Consider the following 18,610-nt stretch of genomic DNA (forward strand, 5'->3'; position numbering starts at 1 on the left):
GAAAAGAGGGTAAGCTCAGGGACTTTACAAACAGCAAGCTAATCTGTAAGGGCAAAAAAGAGCAGTAGGTGAATGATGTTCTACGAATAAAGTCAGGTTTCTCGGAAAACTAATTGCTATTTCCAGATGCATAGAAGTACTTGGCATCCACATTTCACAAAAACTTGAAATAGAGAAAAAGACAATATTTGTATTGTATATCCAGACAGCTCCACGATATGAAGAGAATTATTTAATGATCAAATAGGATCAGGTATATATTTCTCTAACATGTAAGAGTTTCTTCCAAACAAAAGAGTTGATATATAGTAGACAGTTTTCAAACTTCTGATTTTTAGATTCCTCACGCTATTCGGGGGTCCCGTGGCAAAGAGTTGGTCTTTATGGCATCAAATGGTGGTTGAAAAATACAATCCAACGGCAACCTTGGCTTTGAGGTGGAGAGAAATGATTCTGAGCTGTGCTCCCATAAATCAACATTTTAAATGGTTTGGGTTAGATTCCAAGTTATTTTACGAAACAATATTTGACCCACAATAAAAATGTGAACTGCCACCGTGAGAGTTTCAGCTGACCTGTGACGGGTACTTCCTTAGCTAGCCAGGGCATTGTATTAATGAGTAGATAACAGAGTCAGCTGTCAGAGCTTCACGCAGCAAAGATGTACACGATCCACTAACTTAGCAACACAGGGTTTGGGGCAGAGAGAGAGACAAGGGAGTCGAGACAGCTCGGTGTTCCGACTCTTGGCCATTCAGTAAAGCCATTAAAGAAACTAACCAAATCACTAAGTTAGGTAACTTTGTCTACAAATAAAAACCACCAGGCCTCTTTTCCTCTTTCTTCTCCAAATGGATAGCCCCAGGGATTGTCAAAGAACTAAATATGAGCCTTAATGTAAACAGTCTTCATCTAAATGCGGGGTGCCTGGGTGGCCCAGCAGGTTGAGCCTCGGGCTTGATTTTGCCTCAGGTTCTGATCTCAGGGTCGTGTCTCTCAAAAAAAGGCTTAATCTAAATGCCATGTCATGAAACAATACACGAAGGAGGGATTAGGAAAGGCAACATTGGCTTCTCCTCCCCACCCCCATCCACCGTCCGAAGTACCAAAAGTGAAGGGGAACCACAAAAGTCCCCCAGTGTCATGTGACACAATCTGACCAAGGTAAGGGCCGGGTGATTTTGGTCTAGGAAAAATAATAGCCCAATCGAGGTTTTCTCCATGTCCTTCTCCGCCCGGGGAAAAACTGAAATGTTGAGAACACCGGAGTCCTCAGGCTCTCGCTGCCTTTGTGACCTTGGGCCGGCGATTCTCCCTCACTGGGTCTCCAGTTTCCTTATTCGGAAACGCGAACAGTCTTAACTCAGTGGTCTTCCCTCTCCAGCCCAAATTCTTGATGTTCTAGGTTTGTGAAGTGCTAGTGTGGGTAGGAACCCTCTGACGCATCCAGCCGCCTGGGGTCAGGCCTGGGATCAGCCATCGCACGGACATCAGCATTTTCTCATTACCGTGCCCGAGGTCAAAGGAGGCAAAATGGAAAGAAACAATACCCCACTGTATTTGTGAACATCAGAGGACAGGCGGTGCTCATGTAAGAACACAAAAGCTAACTTTTAGAAGCAATTTATTTGAAAATAACTCTAGACTTACAGAAAAATTGCAAAAATGGTACAGAGAGTCCGTGCCTACCCTTCCCTCAGAGCAGCATTATCAAAACTTACATACCCTACAGAGCAGCATTATCAAAACCAGGAAATTAGCTCTAGTACAATATTAACTAAACTGGACTTTTTGATTTTGACCAATTTGCCCCCGAATGTCCTTTCTCTGCTCCAAGATGCAATCCACGATCTCACATTGCGTTAACTTCTCAATGTCTCCTTGGTCCCCTCTAATCTGTGACAGTTCTTCAGTCTTTCCTTGTCTTTCTTTTGTTTTTTTTCCTTGTCTTTCGTGACCTTGACACTTTGCCCAGTGGGAGCTCCTTCAGACTGAGTCCCGTGTCCTCCTGCCATGCCCCACTCTTTTGTGAGCACTTACGTACTTTCTGGCACCACAAGACATTACAGGCTCGCCTTCACTTTCCCTGCCTCAGTTCAGCATCAACTATTACTCCAAGGAGCCCTGGTTCCTTTCCTGAAGAATGGTATTTAGAAACCAAGACCTAGGGGCTAGTTGTGTTTATTACTATCGGGGTGCCCTTGCTTGTAGGTCCTCCTAGGACAGAGCTAGGAGACATAAGCATGTACGGTGATCTATGTCTATTTCCGTATCTATCTGTGGACATATGAAAATGAACATACTGATGTTTCCATTTTAATCCACACCACAGGATTCATTTTAGCCTCCCCCTTTTCCTTATTTTTAACTCTTTTCTCTGATGGTGAGGAAGCTGTCTATCTTTATCTCTTCTGTATTCACCTATTTGTTCAACCCCAGCATCCATACAAAGTACTTACATGTGCCTGTGAATAACAGATTTACTAACTAGAGCCCAGTACTGTGTGCAATTCTGTTTATCCTTAATATAAATCTATATATTGGTAATATAAATATAACACCTCCAGGTTTCTTTTGATTAATGTCAGCATGGTATATCTTTTCCTCTCCTTTCAACATTTGTAAATAAAAAAAGCAAGAAGAACGGTATGCTAATATTTGCGTAAAAAAGGTGAGAATAGGTACATATATATTTGCAAGTGTGTTCATAAAATATCTGTGGGAGAAAGAAAACTCAATACATTGGTTGCGAGGTCAACAGGTTAGCTGCAGAAAAAAAACGAGAGGGAAACTTCACAGCATACCCTTTATTGGTTTTTTACAGCATACCTCTGATACTTATTTTTTTTTTTACTTTTTTGAGATATTCCTATATCATAAAGCTCCCCCTTGTAAGGTGGACATGTCAGTGGTTTTCAGTTTATTCACCAAGTTCTGCAACTGTCTACTTCCAGAACATTCGATCCATTAGCAGTCACTTCCCACTGCTCCTTCAACCTATTCTCTCCTTGCCATCAATGCCCCTGGCCATACTGATCTGCTTTCCGTCTATGCATTTGCCAACTCTGGATACTTCATATAAACAGAATCATACAATATGGAGTCTTTCCAAACTGCCTTTTTGCCCTTAACATAATGTTTTCAAGGTTCATCCATGTTAGTACTTCATTCCTTTTTATAGCTAAATAATATTCCACAGTATGTAGAAAACACATTTTATCTATTCATTGAAGGCCATTTGTTGTTCAGATTTTTTAATGATTAAAATACATTATCCGTTCAAAAATTAAATTTTAAAAAATCAAAAGGGAAAGAAACAACCCACTCACAACATTTTTCTAAAAAGTCAAGGGTAAAAGAAACATCATCAAGTGAATAATGTATGAAAAAGAGTAATGTATGGAAGAGTTTTGCTTGGCGATTCATCAGAGGACTTCTAAGATTGATGGCTAAGATTTATTACAGCAAAAAATACAGAGCAAAAGCAGCAGGGAAAAGATCTATATCAGGAGAGTCCAGCGACGCCTGGCACAGACTCGGTGTCCTTCCTCATCTAGGACATGCTCTGGGTCTTTACCATGACATACACAGCCCCACCTGATCACCGCACTCCCCTGTTACCTCTCCCGCCTCATCTCCTGCTGCTCTCCCCCTTCATCCCTCCGCCCCATCACCCTGGTGACCTCAAGGTTCATCACACACACCAGGCTCACTCCTGCTTCGGGGCCTTTGCTGTTACTGTTCTCTTTGCCTGGAATGTTCTCAGAAATCCTCATAGCTCACCCGCTCACCTCCTTCATGCCTCTCCTCAAATAACACCGCCTGCCCATTTTATATAAAACAGCAGCCCTGGCATTCTCTATGTCCTTTCCCTGCTTTATTTTTCTTCACACCTGACGATGTCATTCACCTGAATATCCACTTCCTTTTTGTGTGCCCCTCCCCCAGCTAGACTGTCTGCTTCATGGGAGCAGGGACTGTTTCTAGTTCACTGCTAGATCCCTGTGCCTAGAACAGTGTCTGGCACCCAACAGGTGCTCCTTGTGTACCTATCCAGTGAACAGACGAATAAATTGCATCTATCTATGTATCTATCTATGTATCTACCCATCTGTGGACACTGAATGGAGGGGAAGAAGGAAGGTATTTGGAGCACGTAAGATTCCTTATTCTCAGCTTCAGAATATATAGGAAATGCTCAATGAAATTCTCAATTTTTCTTTCAGGATTTGAGTATGCAAACATTATATTTAATATCATTAAACTCTTACAAAGATGATTTTAGTTTCCCCTTAGAGGTTAACCCTGTCTAAAAATTTCTCCTTTTTTTTGATTAGAATTAACAGTTTGTAGGATAACACGTAAATAATGCAGAAAGAACTAAACTACAAGGTGAGAGTTCTCTGGACTGGAGGTTGGGGAGAGAGGGAGGGTGGGGGGTGCACTGTGATGGGGACAGCAGAAACAGGTGGCTGTGTCAGAAGGGCTCATCAAAATGTCCCCAGGCATAAATTGGCCACATCAGACTATCTTGCTTGACTGTTTCTATCCTTTACCTATTTTCCCAGAAAAACACTGTTGTTTTTATTTTTTTAATCATAAAGCCTATTATATATTAAAGACCTTTTTGTCTGTCAAATTAGTTATAGTTTTTTCCCCAAATTATTGCCTATCTTCTAACTTTTTGGTCTTTTCTGTCACTCAGCCATGATTTTTATTGTGGGGTCAGTTCTAATAAAATTTTGCTTTGATTGTCTCTGCCTTTGATAGTGTGCTTAGAAGGTCTTCCCCACCCCGAGGATTATACCTCTAGTATATTCTATTCTTTTTTTTCAGAGAGTGTGGGGGGGCGGTGGAGGGGGGTTGAGGGGTAGGACAGAGAGGGAGAGAGAGTATCTTAAGCAGGCTCCATGTCCAGTGTGGAGCCATATGTGATGTGGGGCTTATCTCACAACCCTGAGATCACGACCCGAGCTGAAATCAAGAGTCAGACGTTTAACCCACTACCCAGGTGCCCCTAGTATATTCTATTCTTTGAGTACTGTGAGCACTGTCATGATTGGATTTCATTTTTCATGTTTAAATTGTCAGGGCACCTGATTTTTTTGGTGAACACAGACATTTCTTGAGTGCTGATAATGAGCCAGGCTCTGTTCCAAATGCCTTCTGTGGATCACCTCATTTGAATGCTTAGTAATTCCATAGGTAGGTGCTAGTAGGTTCCTTGTTTTCACAGGTGAGGGAACGTAGGGACAGGAAGGTTGGGGACTTATTCAAGACCACACAGCTGGCAAAACCTGGCCCATCCAATGGTAGAGCCCACACAGGGTTGTGGTGAGGATTAGAGTCAGCATGGGTGAAGTTTTCTGGAATACAGTAGGCATTCAACAGAAGATAAAGTTTATTATTATGATTACATAATTCTCATAAACAATTTCTGATGGCTGCATATTATTTGAATAATAGTATCTTTTACGTTAAGTATGTTTCTAAAAAACTTTTCTTCCACAAGTATGAAAAGCCTTTGGAATTCCATGGAATGACTAAAACCTTTTTCTTTTTGAAGAAACAGTTGTCATTAAATTTTGAAAGGACGTACGTACTGAAGAGATTCATTAGGTAACAGACTTGCAGATTTTTTAAAAAATTTTTGTCTCTATATTACAGTTTTCTAGGAATGATGTTTTTATTTTTTGACCAGAAAAATTGCCACAGTAAGTGGTATATTTTTTAAAAGTCTCTGAATTAGAGATCAGGCAGTATCTAGATTTTTTCTTTTCTTTTTTCTTTTCTTTCTTTCTTTCTTTCTTTCTTTCTTTCTTTCTTTCTTTTTTTTTTTTTTGTACCCTGGGAAGAACATGAGACTGACAGGAAGGGTAAATGGAGGGAGAGGCTGGCTCTCCAGAATGGCTGGGGGAGGGAGTGAGGGAGGGAGGTCTGTGAGGACACAGAAGGTAAGGCAAGGTTTACAAGACATATGTATAGTCATATAAAGGATGGAAAGACTGGACGGAAATACACAGAAACATTAATGATGATATTGGCGCAATGGGGATGATGTTTACACTCTATCTACCTTTTGTTACATTTTATTCTTATCTTCTTGTGTGTGATTTTTAAGATTTCTTTTTGTCTTTTCCTTTCCCTTCATAGAGATGGATAACTTTTACAATCGGGGGAAATACTATTTATCTTGGAAACAAAGGCAGAACACCTGGTTCCCGATGTAGGAGGATCCCAAGGTAGAGGTGGCCGGGGTACTGACATCATTCAGCACAAGGGCCACCCCACAGTAGCACACGCCAGGGACACACACATCCCAAAATTCTTGGGTTTCTCATCATCCAGGGTTCTGTCATTCTGGGGGCCCGTCCCTGCTTCTTTTTCTCTCATGCCCTTGGTCTGTTTTCTCCTCCCTCCCTTCTTGACTGGCCGTAATTATAGAAGTGCACTACCCATCACTTCCAAGACAGACACTCATTTACCGTTTAACAACTTAGATATTAGGATGCCCCTTATAATCAATGGCATATTGTAGGAGATGATGAATAAATGAAGAAGATATTTATCAATTTGCACAAAAAGAAAACTGATCATTTATAGCACACAACACCTTAATCAAGTGATTAAGGTTAATATAATGAGTGATAAGATACACCGACACTGTGCACTCTCAGATATGATACACATCTTTCCTGCGGTTTTCTTGCCAAAAAATGCACGACCCTAATCAAATCATAAGAAAGCATTTGACAAGCCCAAACTGAGAGGCGTTCTACAAAATAACTGATCATTACTCATCCAAAGTGTCAAGGTCATGAAAGACAAGGAAAGACTGAGGAACTGTCACAGATCGGAGGGGAGTAGGGACATACAACAAGCAAGTGAAATGTGGGATCCTGGATTGGAGAAAGGACATTGGGGGAAAATGGGTGAAATTCAAATAAGGTCTCTAGTTTAGTTAATAATATTGTACTAGAGTTAATTTCCTGGTTTTGATAACTGGGCTACATAAGATATGTAAGTTGTTGACACTACCAGAAGCTGGGTGGAGGGTATGCAGGAACTCCTTGTACTATTTTTAAAGATTTTAGTTTAGTTTAGTTTAGATTTATTTATTTATTTATTTATTTATTTATTTATTTTAGGGAGAGAGAGAGTGAGAAGGGGGAGGGACAGAGGGAGAGAGAGAGTCTCAAGCAGACTCCCCATTGAGCACAGAGCCCCACATGGGACTCGAACCCAGGACCCTGAGATCATGACTTGAGATGAAATAAAGAGTCGGCCCCCTAACCAACTAAACCACCCAGGCCCCCCTAATCCTTGTATTACTTTTTGCAACTTTTCTGTAAGCCTGAAATTATTTCAAAATAAAAAATGTAAAAAGTTTGATTGAGCTATCACTATGTATTTGTTTAGGTTCTAATTGTAATTCCAGTTTTCTTGCAAAAAAAGTTTTTGAAATGTCCGAAATACTTCCTTTCAAGGTCAGTATTACCGAAGATAGAGATCCTCAAGTAAAATATTATTTTCCTGGAAGCTCAGGATGACAAGCACTGTCTGTGTATCTTTATAGTGCAGGCAGACCTCTCGGATCAAGCTTAGAAATGGCTCTAAGTCTTGCATAATCCAGTGACCTTTGGGATTATGTTGCTAGGAGTCTTCTGCTCCCAGTAAGTTTTCCCTTAGCAAACAGGGATGACATAAATATTCAGCCAAATGTTAAACTAGTGAAAATGGCTGTGACTTGTGAGACAAAGTACAGACTATACAGGTGACTCAGGGCAATCTGGCCTACAAGGATCGATTCCCATCCATATGTTTACACAACAGGTTTCACTTGTCAAAATATGATCACAATTGTGATCAGATGTGATGTTTGAAGACATAGTGTGGGGCTAGTTTATGTGCATTCTGCACCCAGTTTCCATCTTTTAGGAACGTATATGGGTTGACATGACTGCCCTCCGACGATGCCTGCTGCCAAAGTCTTTGCCTGGAAATTTTTGTTATGAAATTACTCAAAGTGGGGAGTGGGGGGGCAGATGTAATGGGTGTTGATCTGCCATAATGAAATAAGCACAGTATTTACACCCTTCCTGGATAATACATGGCTGATGTCACCCTGCTTCAAGTATGGAGGGGACAGATCAAGACATCATGACATCGTCGAAGCAGAATACATGAAGATAACAACCTTGGCTACGGAAACGATCACAAACGATTCTAGCGTGGTATTTTTAGTGATGATCTTTTGTTAAATGTATGTAAGGGACATGCCCTGAAGGTATCAAGCTAGGTCAGTGGCAAACTGTCATATCGAGAAACTGGCACAGAATGGGTTAAGCAATAGTTTGGAGAGTAATTTTGAAATAAATGTGCCAAGCAGGCTAGGCAATTGAGTCCAAAACAGCTGCATATCAGTATGACACGAAACCCTTTTATGTAGCCGGGAATTAATCTAGGGGCTGCACTGCCTAGATCTCTACCTGAAGATGGCACAACCTTCATCAATGAACACTTGACATTCATGGAGTGATGGGCACAGCGCTTCAGCACAATGTACAATCAGCCATCAAGCTTGCCCTCCCTAGTTTTACAAAATTCCCTCATTATGAGGTGAGTATAGAACATTGCGTCTATTGTGCCTATTATGAAGGTAAAGAACCATCATCATCTGGTAGAGTACCTAGTGCTAATGGAACCCTTACAAAAACAAAACACACAACACCAAAAGCAGCAGCCCAAAACTCATCAAATGATTGCTTCAATTATTTAACCACTCAGGGAAATAGAAATAGTGCACAGATGCATTTCAAAGGTGTTTCAATTATACAACCTCAAGGAGGGTAGCAAATGCTACAATAAACATTGCGGTATGTTATTTGTGTATTAGAGATGGGATCGTCCTACAATCTGCATAGGTCAATTACCCTCAACTTAGTATAGGGTTCATCCCTATCATGGATAAGGAATAATACCAAAGCTTTTGTGCAGACGTGGAGCTGTGATGAATGTGCTGTCTAAATGGCAAATAAATTGTCTGAAAGGCTTTGTGTATTTGAAATATTACAGTTTTCATTAAAATTTGAAAATGTGAGGATTATATAAATCGTCTTTATCCTGTGTGATTGGTCATCAAGATATTAACATAGTGCAAACATTATTTTAAAAACACTGGATGCAGTGAGTAGACAGTGTATTTAAATAATTAAGAGGCTTATTATTATTCATTGGCCATTATCTATATAGTCTCTGAATTAAACATTTTCCAAGCTTCAAAGAGGTAGTGCAGTCTGTGTTTTGTGAAGAATTGCTTTGCTTATTATTTTCTTCAAAGTGTTTCCTTTATGGCACTCTTCAAGCAGGAGAAGTGACCTGAAGTATAACAAAGATATTAGGAGGATCACCTATCTCCTTCCATCAGACGTCTGGAAAGAGAGAATTTACAAACCCTGCAAGGAACTCTCGATCAAAGAGTAAACTATAACAACAGTGATACTTAGCTTGAAGAACTCATATGACACTCATGGCAACTGGATTTGGGCATGTCCATTTGGAACATGAGTTTGTAGAGTGAAACAGTAAACCCTAAATAATAGAGCTGTTTTGAAGAACTCCTCAAACAAACATCTTAGTGAATTGCAAGAAAAGAACTTTCCATTTAATTCACTCTTAGGGCGATACATGAGTTTTTCTTTATGTAATCTCATGGCATGTCCATAACAATCCTGAAGTCAGGCAGAGATAAAGGAACATAAGCCTTATCAGAGTAAGTAGCTAAGGTCAGACACAGTAGCGAGGCTGGGACTGTCCCCCAGATGTCCTGAAACAACACACGCACAGTGCCTCGTGCTATCCCAGACCCTCTAGATGGACTGGATGAAAAACATCTCCTGTTTCCCTCCCCCCCCACTTAGCCCAGTGCTCTTTTCTGCTTCAAGGCATTGCCAGGTAACACAGTGGGAGACTTCAATAATACATGGAATAATTGTAGATGAAACCTAAATGATGGTGAAAGGTAGAGAATAAGCCCTTTAGTCATAATATGTGCTGCAAAGAAGAGCAATTCAGACATTTTCAATAGCAAAAATTACTGGCTTTTTTTTTTTTTTACAGTAACAAGTTTCCATTCTTGACTTGGGAGGGTCTGCGACAAAACCTAGTAACCACGAAATAAGTTAAATTAACTATCCACATAGGATGTCACTTAATGAAATGTTTCCTGAAGACATGATCACATAAACAAATACATCTCTGTCAGCCAATGCAGCCATAAATAAAAATGTTAATGCGGTAAAATTGGCCATGATGAGGCTAAAACAATATCAAGAAATTGAAAAGGTTCTTTTGAGGCTTAATTCACTTTGACGTATTTTGAAAAAAAATTGTTGAATGCATCGTAGCAAATCTTATTAAACCAGGAATCTATTACCGTTTTTTTTTACTTCTGTGCTTTAATTTATACATTTTTATCCTTAATTTAAAGATAACTATGAATAAAACACGAAAGTCAGTACATTTTCTTGTTCTGCAATCACATATGTTCTATTCCACAGAGTATCTCATTTGCACTCATATTTTGGTTATAGTCTAGCACATAATATTTGGGCTTGATGACCTTGGCAATAAGACTTGCCTTATAAACTGTACTCACAAATCTGGAATTGGTTAATCAGTTCAGGAAGAAAATTAAGTGGACCTAGTTTGGTACCAGCATTTAAGTTAACGGTTCAAAATATACTTTGACTAAGTATGCTGGGGGCCCTTGGCTGGCTCAGTCGTAGACCGTGCGACTCTTGATCTCGGGGTTGTGAGTTCGAGCCCCTCATTGGGTGTACAGATTACTAAAATAAGTAAATAAACTTCAAAAGAAATTTTCCTCCTGGATGGTGAGATTTTTCACCTCCTACTCTTTGAGTCTGACTTCACTTGTCCTCTCAAAGCTGCCTGGTCCCTGCCAAGTGTATTTTGATAACATAGTTAATAGGGCTATAATTCAGTAAAGGGCTTCTTTAGGCTCTATGAGAATTATGATCACTGTATTCAACATTTAAATTCTATACAAAGAAATAAAGTATGGTAAGGCTGCAATTTCTCACTCTCACAAAAATGCTTTTTGTCCCCTTCAAGTCTATCTTGATCAGCGGGCTTTGATGAGATGAGATGGGCTATAGTCTGTGCACAGTGTCTACATCCTGTCTTAAAACAAAACTTACGGGGGCGCCTGGGTGGCACAGCGGTTAAGCATCTGCCTTCGGCTCAGGACGTGACCCCAGCATTGTGGGATCGAGCCCCACATCGGGCTCCTCCGCTATGAGCCTGCTTCTTCCTCTCCCACTCCCCCTGCTTGTGTTCCCTCTCTCACTGGCTGTCTCTATCTCTGTCGAATAAATAAATAAAATCTTAAAAAAAAAACTTACGGCTTCCGTGCTATTATTAACTTTACTCATTTCAAAGCACATCATCTTTCAAAACACAGAGACATCAACAAATTTAAAATAAACGTTATGTGCGTGTAGATGAGACTCACCTTTAAGGAATCAAAGCACGCCACCACACGGCCGTTTTCCACGTGGCAGACTCTTGGCGGATGGGCAAACTTGCAGTCTACATCAGCTCGAGAGCAGGTCCCTCTCTGAAATTCTCTGCAGACTTCTAAAGTCAGCCACTTGGTGTCACGAACCAGGGTAACATTGACAGCCGTCATATTGAAAGCGAAGTTAGATTCAAGGTATATGTGAAGAGAGAAGGTTGCTTTGGTGAAATGCTTCTTTGTTAGTAATTAGGTTTTCGCTTCAGCCAAAATTTGGTCTGGTCAAACAAAAAGCCAATCACAAAATAAAAATTGTATCAGAATAGCTAAGAATTAAATTAGAGACCAACACCTAAGAAGGCAACCGGAAAGGTTAAGATCTTGAGTGTTTAATTTGTTCTTCTGCCGAAGTTGCTTCAAATAACTGGCAGGCTTTCAAAAGAATTCTGTGCTCTCCAGTTGATATTTCAATTATTCTTGCAAAAAGCATATGCTGCTGGTTGCCCTTCAATTTGTGGAATGGTCTCAGATCAAGGGGAGAAATGTTTTTCTCCCTACTTCTTGTATTTAATGATTAAGATTGGTAAGGACGTTACAACTGTAAAAATAAAATTTGCCGCAAAATCAGTAGGAAAATGACTAGGGAAACTGGGAATCGAAGGGAAAAAAGAACGGACGAGTTGCTGAGAATGAACTATAAGCACACTAGGTTTGGGGGCTGGGGAGGAAGAGGGGTTTATAAAGACACAGCTCTAGAGAGGAACCGAAGCAGCAGTGCCTTCAGAAAAGGCACTTTTCAGAAACCTGCAAGAAAAAAAAATAAAATTAGCTAATATAATGCAATACTTTGGTTTTAAACTCCAGATTTGGAAAAGAAGTACCATATCCTATTTAAAAGAGGAAGCATCTAGATATTGACAGTGCAGCATAGTACGGTCGGCCGTTGTCAATAAAAAGAGCATTTCCTAGTGTCGAGTAGAAGGAGGCAGCCACATAGATTTACTGTTGAAACACAAGCCCAAGTGGGGAGTCTGGCTCAGTTGGTTAAGCGGTGGACTCTTGGTTTCAGCTCAGGTCACGGTCACAGGGTCCTGGGATCGAGCCCCACATGCAGCCCCGAGTGGGTCTCTGCACTCAGCGGGGAGTCTGCTCAAGGATTCTCTCCCTCCCTCTCTTTCTGCCCCTCCCCTTGCTCACTTGCTCGCATGTGCGTGTGCTCTCTCTCTCTCAAAGAGATAAATAAATCTTAAAAGAAAAAGAAATACAAGCCCAATTAAAAAGGAAAAATGATGGTTTCACCGTTTGGGGGCAGGAATTCATGTGGGGGGGCGCCTGGGTGGCACAGCGGTTAAGCGTCTGCCTTCGGCTCAGGGCGTGATCCTGGAGTCCTGGGATCGAGCCCCACATCAGGCTCCTCCACTGGGAGCCTGCTTCTTCCTCTCCCACTCGCCCTGCTTGTGTTCCCTCTCTCGCTTGGCTGTCTCTATCTCTGTCGAATAAATAAATAAAATCTTTAAAAAAAAAAAAGAAATTCATGTGGGGGTTCACTGCACAGAAAATGCCGGAGCTGGACAGGACAGCCCCTCAGTTTCTAGAGGCTACCAAAGACCTGTCATTAACCCGGCTTTGCTATGGTATGAACGAAGGCTTGCTTATCCACTCTCAAAATCCAGAACAGGAATTGCTAAGAAAATTGAAGTTGCTCTTAGGGTCCTGCTGTGTGTGCATTTGAAATAAATAAATATTTTATTTATTTGAGAGAGACAGAGATCGTGAGAGAGAGCACGAGTGGGAAGGAGGGGAAGAAGCAGACTCCCCACCGAGGAGGGAGCCCGATGTGGGGCTTGATCCCAGGAGCCTGAGATCATGACCTGAGCCGAAGGCAAATGCTTCATCGACTGAGCCACCCAGGAGCCCCTGGGTTTGTTTTTGGGTTTTTTTTTTTTTCTGTGAATGCCCTATTAGTTCTTAGTCTCTGTAAAGGGATGTGGGAAGAACTCAGGAGGAGGTTTCAGCATATACGAAGAAGTGAGACAGAAAGCAACAATGTTCAGTCATACATGAAAAACTGGGAAGCTTTAAGGTTTGCAGTTTAACCCAGCACCGACCAGCAACAATTTTTAGCAACTCAACTGAGAGAACAGATAAAAGGTTAATTTATTGGCATGATGCCATGGACACATACTGAAATAAGAGGCATTTGCTAAAATAAAACTAAGCTCTGAGTATCAGTGAAATCAACCCACGGTCAACTTCATCAAAAAAGTATAATTCAAGGTCTTGAAAACATTTCCTTTAATTTTTTGAACAAGATCTTTAACAACCCCACAGAATCTGAATCTTCCATTTGTCTTTCCACAGTCAAGATGAAACTCAATATCACATCATGTTTTAAATATCACCTGGAAATTAAATATCTAGAAAATTCAGGCAAGCTTATTCATCCAAGGGCAAACATGTGCTTCTCTGAGTCACCCTACTTGGAAGCCTTTCTAAAATGTATTATAGGTAGCTTTGTCTTCTTACAAAATACTGAACATCATTTGACCTCTAGTGGAAGACTTGGGGTCATAAATGTCCTAGAAAGTATTATAGTTTCCCTCCTTTGGTGGCAGATTGTTAATGGTCACTTCTACTGTCACTTGTCTTCCTGCCACAGTATCTGCCAGAGTGGATTGTCCAGCTCCCTTCTGGAAAACATAACAGCCAATCATGAATGTTGAATAAGAGTTAGTTACTCACTGAATGATGGGCCTAGGGGGCAAAGTGCACGGCTTTCTGGTATGGGGGCCCTTTTGCAATATGTTCCGTGCAGGATCAAGTTCTAGGGGGTTAAGGTTGTCAGGCAAATGACCTCTAGGAAAATATTGACCATATTTTTTTTAAATAGCCAGATGGGGAAATGTAAATGAAAACCACAATGTGATACCTCTTCGCAAGCATTAGGCTGGCTATGGTAAAAACCAGAAAAGTTGGAGCGGTCGGAACTGTCATTGCCGGTGGGAAGATAAAATAGCGCAGCTGCTGTGCCCAACAGTCAGACAGTTCCTCAAAATGTGAAACGGTTACCATATGACCCAGCACTACGCCTGGGTAGATACCCCCAAGCAATTGAAAGCAGGGTTTCGAAGAGCTATGTGTACACTCATGTTCTTAGCAGTGCTAGTCAAGATAGTCAAGCGGTAGAAACGACCCAAGTGTCCACTAACAGATGAGTGGATATGAAAACGGTGAAACACCTGCAAAATGGAATATGATTCCATCATTAAAAGGAACAAAGTACTGCTACGTGCTACAACGTGGATGAACCTTGAAAACGCTTTGCTAAGAGGAAGAAGCCAGTCACCAAGTCCACATAGTATATGGTTCCATTTATAGGAATATCCACCACAGGCAAATCCACAGAGTCAGAGAGCAAATGAGTGGTTGTGAGGACTCTGGGGAGAGGAGAAAGTGAAGTAACTGCTTCATGGGTCCACGGTCTCCTTGGGGAGTAATGAAAATATTCTGGAATTAGATACTGGTGATAGCCACACAATTTTTAAATGTACTAAAACCCATTCTCTAAATTGTACACTTTAAATAGGTGAATTGGAGAGTATGTGAATTACATATATTAAAAAGAAGTCTAAAGAGAATTACCTCCCCCCCCAAAAAGCCTAACGAGTGATACAACTGGCTACCCCAAGTTTTCTTTTTTAGATTCTCCCAGACACAAATTCTACGTAGTGTTCCTAAGTGGAATTTCAAGAGCAAATTAGTTTCCATACTGTAGTTGACTTAGTGTAGTATGGAAAATACTCTAAAAGAGAACATTCTGCAAGTTTGTAAGTTGATATTTAAAAATGTATTCAAATTTAGTTCTACAACTAAATTATATAGGCTGTCTGAACACATGTGAATGAAAAATAACCAAAAAGGAATACGTGTGTGTGTGTGTGTGTGTGTGCGTGTGCATGTAAATATATATATGATTTGCTCTGAACATAGACAGTGAGGGTCTGGAGAAAGGTTTTTCCACAGAGGTCCATCAAGTAGAGAAACAGACAAAAAAAAGTAAATTTGAATTCTGAACTTTTGGAAAAGAAAAATGCAAACAGGAACTGGACTCTGGCCATGCATTTTATGTAAGATGGGGCAATGGGAGAAGGAATTTTCTTCTCTTTTGAAATTGGCCTGCAACCTCTGATGGGACCCTGGCCAATTCTTCAAAAACAGTCCTAGCCAGCGCATGTCTTCCTGCAGACTTGGAAGAATTTTTGGAGCTGGCACAGAAGAAGCGAGGCGCGGCAGCTAAAGGGAGCTGGTGCGCCCAGAGAGCAGTTCTCTCGAGGAGCTCTCTTCGCCTGGCTGTGTACGAAAGACAGGGAGCGGGCCATTTTCCCCCGTATTTTAAAGAAGATCAGCTGCGTCTGGGGGACCATACAGTTTTATCTTCACTACCTTACACTCGAGTAACAGGAAAAGAATTTTGCTTTTGCCGATTGAGCGCCCTCTAACGCAGAAGGGCTACCATTGCTTAGAAACTTTGTGCCTGTGTAGTAGTGGCTAGTTCACGAGTGCTTTTATTTCCTCGATCTTTGGAGCTCTAAAGAACACTCAAAAGCATGGGTGCTCACCCCAAAATACCAATGAAAACATGAAGCCCAAAGAGCTTAAGTGATTTATCTAGAGTTACAAAGCCTTAAGTGGTGGAGCCGCCGAGACTTGAGGCAAAATCTCCTGCTTCCAAATCTCCTGCTTAGATCCTGGCGGAGAAACGTCGTAAAGATCATTTCTTATCTCTTATTTCTCTTGGGAACCTTAAACACGGAAAGGCAGCCATTTTTGCGTAGTACTTATCATTCCTTCTCGAAATTACGTTCACATCTGTTCTAGCAACATCTTCTTCATTTCACTAAGTTGAGCTGCACCTACTATGAGCCAGGCCCCGTTCTAGATGTTGAACAAGATAAGGTCACTGCTGTCGTGGAACTTCCTATGCTCCTTTAACTAGGGAAGAAACCTAAGGCACCAGGAAGTGAAATGATTGTGAGTTTATGAAGGGCTGGAAGCAGACGCTAGGTGGTCTTCGGATTTCTGCAGAGGCTAATTCACCATGAATGGGACACCAAGCCCCATGACTTGAGAACACTCTTAAGCACACATTTAAACACTACCGCATCAAAAGGCAGTCCCAAAAAGAAGACCTCGAAGTTACTCACACCAAGTCATATTGCTCCCTGGATTCCTCTTGGGGGAGGGGGAGGTACTAGTGTCCCATTTTACAGATGGGAGAAAGAGAGGTAGAGAGGAAGATTAATTCATGTAACTTGTACAACTTCGTGTAGCTTGTAGATTCTCAAGTCATGGTTCAAATCTAGGCAGTCTGAGTCCACAGTCCCCTCTTAAGCACAACACAATACTGTGTCTGTCTTAGGGCACGTAGTATGTTTGTAAGCATTCTTCCTCATCTTAGACCCTTAACTTTCTCCCTTACTAGACTGTACATTCCTTGAGGGTAGAGATCACGTCTTAGTTTTGCCGGCTCGATCTTCTCATGGCAAGTTAGAGCCATGCAGCATTCCCCAGGATTCCTATTTTGAGAGGCTAAAGAGTAAATGGGAATTTAATATTAAGCCTTCTGTTTACCTTGCTGGCAAGTTTTGTCAGTTGAACACCCTCTAGGATCGCTGAACTTTGGCCACCTCTGTCAGTTTTGAATCAATTGGCCCTGTAAAGTTGAGTATTTTCTCACAATTCTGGCTTTCAAATTGGACTGTTAATACCTAGGAATCTTGGTATATGGAGCATTCACTTGTCATCAGGAATGGTCTATTCCTGCTCATTTGGCTGCAGCGAGATCTTATCCTGGGTTTAGAGTAAAAATACCGGACACTCAAATCATTTCTGTCTGTATCTTCAAAGAGTAGGTTAATCTTTGGAATGTTTTTGCCCAATAATCAGTGTGATGAAACTGAACTCGGAGTGGGGGTGGTGATTTCCCTTGGAGCCACAGGAAGAAACATTGCCTACATATTCTTCCTAGAAAATAAGGGTTCGTTTTGACTGTTCATTAATGCTCATCTATGAGAAATCTCAAGAAGACATAAAGCATAAAAGTTTTTACTTTGAAATTATATATACACTAGATTCATTATCAAGTGTTTCCTTTGAAAAAGACTATTAGAGCTTCTTAAAGGATTCATACCTTTTCTCGTGCAAGTTTTCTTGACGGTAAAACAAAAAGAATAAATACTTTCTGTTGATCTAATGGAAAGAGTAACTTGTTCCAAAGCTGTTTGCAAGGCCATTTTTTCTACCCTTTCCATGTCTCGTCCTCTCTTTTACTTTCCCTGCACAAGTGAGCCCATCACATGGAAACATTGCCAAGGCCTTGTCCCGAAGGTCACACAGATACTATTTGGCACCTAAAGCACTATCTGAAGAGGCATTTCTTCCAATGCATTTATCAAGCTCCTGGATAAATAATGAAAACAATGTTTGCTTTCCTTCCATTTTAAGCTTCCCTTACATCTGTGTTAGCTCGGAAGTTCTTGTGACCATTTAATTTGGCTCCATGAAACTATGACACACCTGCCCCACACTGCTTGAGTTGGCAAGCTGCCAAGGTTGAAAAGCTTTCAAGTTTTCGATTTTGCTTCAAGTTCTATTTCCCTCACATGTTTTGGTTAGTGGTCCTACCAATACACATTCTTCAAGGCACAGGAGAAGGGTTCAGCACTGCGGATGACTTCCTAAGCATCCTATGGAAAATGGGCTTTTCTGTCCAAAAGGAAAGGCTGTACAAATAAGGCTGTTTTGCCTATGTGCAGAACATTTTCATTAAGTTTTTTGTTTTTTTTAGAGCTTCATTGAATTTTTTTCCCCTGCTACTCCTAGAGTCATACATTTAATATACCTTCTACAAAAAACAAGTTATTCCATTTCATAAGGCAATTAAGAGACCACCCCCCCAACTCAGTTCATACATATGGTCACAGAAAAAAAAAAAAATCAAAGGTGCCACAGTGTCTCTTCTGACCATAACCCTAGCAACATATGTGACTGGCTGTGTCTGTCAAAGTTTATATA

At 40.9% G+C, this 18,610-nt stretch overlaps 1 protein-coding gene across 8 annotated transcripts in view; it reads right to left on the reverse strand.

Annotated features, from left to right (window-relative positions):
- MBNL3 (muscleblind like splicing regulator 3) overlaps positions 1-18,610 on the reverse strand; it is a 106,976-nt gene that overhangs the window by 55,059 nt on the left and 33,307 nt on the right. For all 8 annotated transcript variants that reach the window (XR_004622371.1, XM_034649245.1, XM_019803454.2 and 5 more), the window contains one exon: positions 11,534-12,340. Coding sequence is in view for 7 of the 8 variants with exons in the window: in XM_034649245.1 (XP_034505136.1) it covers positions 11,534-11,710 (177 nt within the window). In the remaining variant the exon portion in view is untranslated. The remainder of the gene's footprint in view (positions 1-11,533; positions 12,341-18,610) is intronic.

Source organism: Ailuropoda melanoleuca, chromosome X (assembly GCF_002007445.2).
Source record: "Ailuropoda melanoleuca isolate Jingjing chromosome X, ASM200744v2, whole genome shotgun sequence".
Lineage (NCBI taxonomy): Eukaryota > Metazoa > Chordata > Mammalia > Carnivora > Ursidae > Ailuropoda > Ailuropoda melanoleuca.